We start from the raw sequence: 7,679 nt of genomic DNA, 5'->3' as shown, positions 1-7,679 counted from the left end.
TAATAAATAATGAAGATAAAGACAGAAAAGACGATAATTGAAACAATACAAATGACGACACTTAACAATGACTAGACATAACAAAGGGTAAACGTAACTAATGATTCCGCGCTGCCATCGGCAACGGGGCTCACTTAAATATAAAAGACAATGATGACACAATATGGATCAGGTGTGACGACAGGGAGGAGCAGACGAAGGCGGGGCAGACACGTGACAAGGAACAATACCAAAGGCACATGGCCAAAAAGTCCGGGCTGAGTCCTGACAACGGTCTTAATAGACATTGCTGTTTGTGCATTTTCCATACTGGAACATGTTTGGGCACTTTAATTCCAGAGAAGTGAAGTTATACTGCTTCACTATACAAAGACATTGTACACAATTTTGTGCTTCCAATTTTGTGTCAACAATTTGGCACACATATGGGTATGATGGTGAAGACGACACATATATGGGTATGATGGTGAAGACACCTATATGGGTATTATGGTGTACAGAAACCTTTAGTCATAGAGTGTTCATGCAGGTGGCAAATTAAGAGCAATATAAATCTACCATGAGTCATGAGATTAACTTCAATGTAGCTTGGCTTACCAAGATTCTATATTTCTCTGTACATGTGTTATTGGGATCTTTCAAAAGATATTTCCTCAACTAGCATTTGATGGTAGTGGGAAATGCTGTCTAAGGTAGGACCTGCCAGTTGTGAACAGACCTTATGGAATATTTAAGTCTATTTAAGTCTATTAAATTTACATTTAAGTCTGAACAAACCATTTAAACCACAGTGGCCCTCGTGCCTCATCAAAATAGAAATGTTTCATCATAGCATAAAGATAAAAATCAGATGAGTGAAAAAGGGTATGTCTAATGTCTAATTATATTTATCTACTAGACTATTTTAAATAACTACTAACGACATATTTTAAATGATTTCTGCTATACAACTATGTAATAATTGTGTATTTAAAGAGGATTGGATAAATGAACAATACACATTGTGTGACATTAAGTAAGCTGTAGTAAAATCTAGCAGCTGTTGGTAATTTGTAGGTAAAAATTGCTGCCTGCAGGGTATTTGTGCCTCTAACAATTTAGAGAAATCAAATCTGTCAAAAAGAATGGTCTCAGTGATGTTATGGTAATGAACAGCAGTCAGAGAAGCAGTTTAGTTTTCAGTTTAGTTTTTTTTTAACCGTTTGTGTTCCGCAAGTTGCGCTATTTTTTACAGAACACTGTTGTAAAATATCTTTCACCTTATTTAATGATTCCTGGATAAATGTTAAATGAAATAAGTATAAAAGCACAAGACACAGACGGACATCAGTGGTTATGTATAAATATATATATATATTTATATGGTCGAATTATTGCTAGGGACAATTGAGTGTTCCCTGGATATAGGGACATGTCCCTACCGTCCCTACCCAAATCGACGCCCTTGGTCTAGGGCAATTTCAGTCCCTTCAGTACCTTCAATTTCAGAAGGTACATATCAAATTTCAGATTTGATATGTACCTTCATTGTACCCTGAGATAGTGGGACCACCTGTCATTTGCTGTAGGAAATTGTGTATGTGCTGGTGCTCAGGTTGTAAATGTAGTCCTGGTCACGCTCTCCTGGACAACTCTGGAGTGACTGTTGCACAACCTGGAATTTCTGCTCAGTCATATTTCCTGTTTATAAGAATTCTCAAATGAATCTCAAATGAATTGTTCCAGGAAAGATTTTATTAGAACTTTCTATACCCAAATATTATTAGTGGATTGTTCAGAGAACATTTTAGTTCTGTTGGATCAAAACCGAATTGGTGACATCTAGAATTTCAGAGATATATATCAGATAAAATTTTACTACAAACATAAATCAGTGAATCTAGTTCTAAGGAAGCTCTGCTTTCCAAGAAAGATATCTGTTTTGTTATTTGTTTGGTATATTTTCTCCTGATCTCAAGTCAGTTTTGCCTTCACTTAGAATTTTGAGTTAAAACGTAAAGGAAAGAAAAGCTCAGTGTCATTGTGGGAGGGTGTATTGCCGGTTAGACAGGAAGGAAATAGCTTTATACGTGCCTGGAATAAAAGAAAACATATCTAAAACATTAAAGACACAGGACAACCGGAGCCAGAGGAAAGAGTACACCATGAAGATCATTTTGTGGAAAGTCGTGTGTGTTGTATGCACTCTATTCCTTAATGCTACAGGTATGTGTAAAAGGAAGTACATATTATATTTAAAGCAAGACAATACAGATTAATGAGTCTTTTGTTTTCTTCAAAGTATACACATTACAATTTATAAAATTTATAATGAGGAATCATCTAAGTAAATTTGCATTTACATTTGCATACTTAATAAAACTAAACAAATCCAGTACTTCACTGTGAAGAGACTCTCGAGAAAAATGATGTTACACTGTTAAATTGTTTATTGCTTATTTTAAATTGTTTATTGTTTATTGCTTTGTAAGTAAAAACTTTATGGTTGATATAAAGTGCTGTTTAAACACTAAGACCAAAATGCAAGCACTTATTTACTCTTCTATATTTGCCCTGGAGCTGTTGGAATGTGTAAAGTATAATTACTAACCCTGCTCATGGCCAACTGAAGTGCTCTGTATATTTGTCAGAGATGGGGGACTCGAGTCATATGACTTGACTCGAGTCGGACTTAAGTCGCAAGTTTGAGACTTGAGACTTGCTTGACAAATATTAAAAAAAGACTCAACTTGACTTTGACTTGACATTCATGACTTGAGACTTGACTCGGACTTGAGTTAAATGACTCGAAATAACTTGTTTTTTGTTTTTGTTTTATCTTTTTTGTCTATTTTGTTTTTAAATCTGTTTTTAAACGCACGCAAGATCGTAATCTCACCACGTGACGCAGCAGGCAAGCAGAGGGAGCGCGCGCACTAACTAATAAACCTTAACAGTTGTGACGAAACATGGAAGGCGCTACATCAAAAATAATTAAGTTCGGGTACTGGGATTTTGTGCAAGATGAGAAGAGAAGAACAGCAGTATGCGACCACATCGCTCACATTTGAATGACAAATTTCTATCAAATTAAATTTTTTGTAAGCGCAATGTAGTGTAAATGGTTGGTCACTGTTTATGTGGAAATGTCAGCTTTTTTGCAATAGCACTTATAATTGGTCTTCAGTGTTAGGCTTTGAGTGAAAAGCGTATGGATCGTTTATGGGGATGCACATATATATAAAAAACATAAAGATAAATATAAAAAAACTTCAGAGTTGCAAGCAGAGCCATATTCTTGTCTCGCATGCACACGCGCACACATTCAATTTAAAGGGATAGTTCACCCAAAAATAAAAAAAATTATTTTATAATTTTCTCGCCCTCATGATGGTACAAACCTGTATAAATTTCTTTGTTCTGATGAACACGGAGGAAGATATTTTAAGGATTGTTTGTAACTAAACCATTCATGAGCCCCATTCACTTCCATAGTATTCTTTTTTTCACTATGGAAGTGAATGGGGCTCGTGAATGGTTTGGTTATAAACAGTCCTCAAAATATCTACATGTGTGTTCATCAAAACAAAGAAATTTATACAGGTTTGTAACATCATGAGGGTGAGAAAATGATGACAGAATTTTCATTTTTAGGAACGTTTTATTTATTTAGTTTCATTTTAACTATCCCTTTAATTAATAAATTACACTCACTCCAATCATCTCTCTCTCTCTCTCTCTCTCTCTCTCTCTCTCTCTCTCTCTCTCTCTCAAGGTTTGTGGGATTCAATAATTTACGTTTTTTGGTTGACATGATTGATTGTTGTTGTTATTCTGTTGTTAAAAAGGAAGGATCTAATTTAAGGATGTGTTCATGTCCCATTAAAAGGGAATGTCTGTTCAAAAAATGCCATTTGGTTGCATAGAAACCATTGTACTTTTATATATCTACTTTTCCATGGTCTTCTGCCATGTTTGAGGCATATTGAAACTTTTCATTCTTTTATGTTGGTCTTATTTCAGTTACATTTACATCTTATTCTTTGTAGTTTTGATTTTTATTCATTTTTAGATTTTTATTGTATTTACAACTCACCTGTATGTGGACACCTTTTAAAAATAAATGCATATAATCATTTTTGTTGCAAATAAAACTCTCATAGTCCATAAATACTGTAGATTTAACTTTGTTTAATATATACATTTAGTTAAATCATCAAACATCTGTATGACTTGTCTGTAAGCTACGACTTGACTTGACTTGCTTGACATAAAGCAGTGACTTGACTTGACTTGACTTGACTCTCACAAAAAATGACTCGGACTTGCTTGAGACTTGAAGGTTAAGACTTGAGACTTACTTGTGACTTGCACATGTGTGACTTACTCCCACCTCTGATATTTGTTATTGGTAAGCTTTTAATATAAACTAATTTACTATGCAATTTGAATGAAAAATGTGATTCATCATATTCACTATAATAATATCATTAATTTATTCCATGACAAAGACTTTTTATTTATTAGGATGTGTTACAAATGATTAACTAAAAAATATCTTTGAAATTGAATTACTATTTGCTATTTTTTTATTTAGAATAGACATTGAGCACATATTCTTTACACAAACACTCTGTTTACTATATGGGCATACGTATGTGATCCTCTAAATGTGATCACACCGATCCTAGAAGCACACAACTGTATAAGCTCTTTATCGAATCCCAAACTTGTTCCACAAGACAGAAGATTCTTAAGAATGCCCAAACATATCTAATTAAAAGTCTTGAAGGATTTTTTTCTCTCATTGTAATCTGCAACAGCTACAAGTAAAATCGCACAGCTTCATTATTGTTTAATAGAGCTCAGAGTTCTGTGTCCCTCTCTCCTTTTTTTTAGGTTCAGTGTCTCAGCTCAGAGGTAAGCTCTTAATCAAACACCACACACACACACACACACACACACACACACACACACACACACACACACACACACACACACACACACACACACACACACACACACACACACACACACACACACACACACACATTTTTTGTCTTTTTTTGTTAATAGTTGCTCGTAAAGTTAGAATGTGTATGTTTGTTTCTGTGATCTCTTTCTTTTCTCCCAGCTTGTGGTCAGGCTCCACTGAACAACAAGATTGTTGGTGGTCAAGATGCTGCTCTTGGTTCCTGGCCTTGGCAGGTTATTGTTCAGTCAGCAAAATTCCTCTGTGGTGGCAGTCTGATCAGTCAGAACTGGGTCTTAACAGCTGCTCACTGTTTGAAAGTGAATGGAATAGCGTGAGAAATTTTTCTTGAGAAAAAAGTAAAAAGTATCTATGCAATAATAATATAATTATTTGTATGTTCAATTTGTGCAACTTATAAAGTGTCCAACAGTTTACTGTTAACAAGTTATAGCTACTTATAAATGTAAACTTTATAAACATACATAAATAAATATATTTTGTAAATATATGTAGAATATAAGGGGAAATATAGGATGGATGGTGACAAATTACTCAATATCACTTTTTTCATTTTCAGTTTTACTGCACCTCAAATCACAGTCTCACGACGACTTGAAAATGGGACTGTAATGGAGACAATAAATGCTATTAAATTGATCATCCATGAAGGCTATAATGATAACACTCTGATCAATGACATTGCACTAGTCCAGCTCTCCTCTTCAGTGCAGTTTAATGATTATTTCCGTCCGGTGTGTCTTGCTGCAAGCAAAAGTTCTTTTCCAAGTGGTACCAATGTCTGGGCCACAGGATGGGGTAGAATCAGTAATAATAGTAAGTTATTCAAATAATTTATTTCAATTATTTGGAAAAATAAACAGCATAAGCAGTAAATCAGTAAAAAGTCTATCATTCCTTGCCTTGAGATATTGCTGAAAAACAAGCCACACATATTAAACCAATAGGCCAAATCTGCCATCTGGTGTGATGTTGGATTCAAATGTTCTAAACAAATACTACTAATGTAACATCATAGATTAGATAACAATATTAAAAGAAAATATTAAAATATTAAAAATATACACTGAAAGAGTAAGAGTAAGGTGGCTGAAAAATATTCTATTGGCTGGCAAAGATGGCTTACAGTATGATTAGCTTAGCCTGTGTTTTCATTGTTGGTAGCTGGTCAGATCAGTGTGGATTTTTCAGCACCTTCCATTATGATGAACATGTTTGTAAAAATTCATAATGGGTCTCCACAGATTTGCAGCTCGCTCAAAAGCTGCAGGAGGTGAAGTTGCAGATTGTCAATAACAGTGTCTGTGCACAAAAATATTCACCATTTATTATCACGGACGGTATGATGTGTGCTATCTCTCCTGTGGGTGGACAGGACACGTGCAATGTAGGAAATCTAAAACCTGTCATATTAATTGTGGTAAAGGAGCATATATTAATAACAGCTTTTTGTCCCTGCAGGGTGATTCTGGAGGTCCACTGGAGGTGAATTTTAATGGAATCTGGATTCAGGGTGGGATTGTGAGCTTTGCCACTCTAAGTAGATGTGCTCCCCCATCTATACCCAGTGGGTATACCAGAGTGTCTCAGTATGAAGACTGGATTAATAACAAGATAGACAACAATCAACCGGAATTTGTTGCATTCTCATTTGGCAGTTACATCTCCCTCAACCTCTTCTGTCTTTTTCTTTCTTTCACCATCATCCCCTTCCTTCTCCCTTCCTTGTTCACCTACTAGTGATGTTAGCCAAATTAAAGACACAAGCACCAAGCACAGAAAGTAATCTAACATAACACAGACTTTAAGCTTTACTTAAATTTTTAACTTTATTTTCTACAAAGCTACATTTTAAGGTACGGTTATTTTCATGTGAAATGAAGAAACAAAACCTATAAGCTTGTGTCTGAAAACTAAAGTCTACATAACCCTTCTGCAGACCTCGTCTGCATTCCTATGCAAATTAGGATCGCCGAGTCAAGTTGACCTTGTCTGTTTTGACTGCTTATAAAAAATGAAGTATATATGATAGCCTTTTTTTTCTGGTTTTTTTCCAGGCCAAATTGACTTGAATGCTTATAAATAAAAAAATCTACAATAATCACCATTTTTGTGATCAGCTTACATTTGTGAAAATCTTACACTTGTAACTATTTTTCCAAACAGATGTCATCTGATCAACCAACAACAGGCTACACACACACACACACACACACATACACACACACCACTCAAAAACATGCCATAATTTCATGTGAACAAAAACTTCTTTTACACTTCTTATGTTTTTTATTATACTTAATTTATAAACCTTAATTTAAACCTTATGAAATTATGCCATGTTTTTGATTAAAATATGCAGAAAGTATTAAATATTATTTTGGATAACCACTGACTGGTACATGTCAAACATTACTCAGCATATCTCCAAAGCTGACTGATGCAACTAAATTCATAAATAAGAGAGAGGAAACAAATATGATTTGCAAAACACATGTATTTTATTTTTGAACTTCTTTATAAAAATATGAACCTGTGTGTGTGTGAGTGAGTGAAATGTTTACAAATGTGTAGCCTTCGTTTGGTCTGGAGGCCAACTGAAATGCAATGCCCAATGCTTTGAACAGTGTTTGGCTGTGTATGTGTGTGTGTACAGTATGTGTGTATGTGTGTGTTCATGTGCGTGTGTGAAATGTTTACAAATGTG

General features: G+C 34.7%; 1 protein-coding gene across 1 annotated transcript; it reads left to right on the top strand.

Moving 5' to 3' along the window:
• The first annotated feature begins 2,052 nt into the window (after positions 1–2,052).
• LOC132860583 (chymotrypsinogen B-like) lies at positions 2,053–7,079 on the top strand. The gene is made up of 6 exons (XM_060891804.1): positions 2,053–2,205; positions 4,879–4,899; positions 5,114–5,285; positions 5,532–5,788; positions 6,217–6,359; positions 6,434–7,079. Exons 1-6 carry the CDS (start codon positions 2,145–2,147, stop codon positions 6,710–6,712), a joined length of 933 nt encoding a protein of 310 aa, XP_060747787.1. The 5' UTR covers positions 2,053–2,144; the 3' UTR covers positions 6,713–7,079.
• The last annotated feature ends 600 nt before the right edge of the window (positions 7,080–7,679 follow it).

The sequence above is a fragment of the Tachysurus vachellii genome, chromosome 18 (genome assembly GCF_030014155.1).
Source record: "Tachysurus vachellii isolate PV-2020 chromosome 18, HZAU_Pvac_v1, whole genome shotgun sequence".
NCBI lineage: Eukaryota > Metazoa > Chordata > Actinopteri > Siluriformes > Bagridae > Tachysurus > Tachysurus vachellii.
This window is presented reverse-complemented; position numbering and strand designations above follow the sequence as displayed.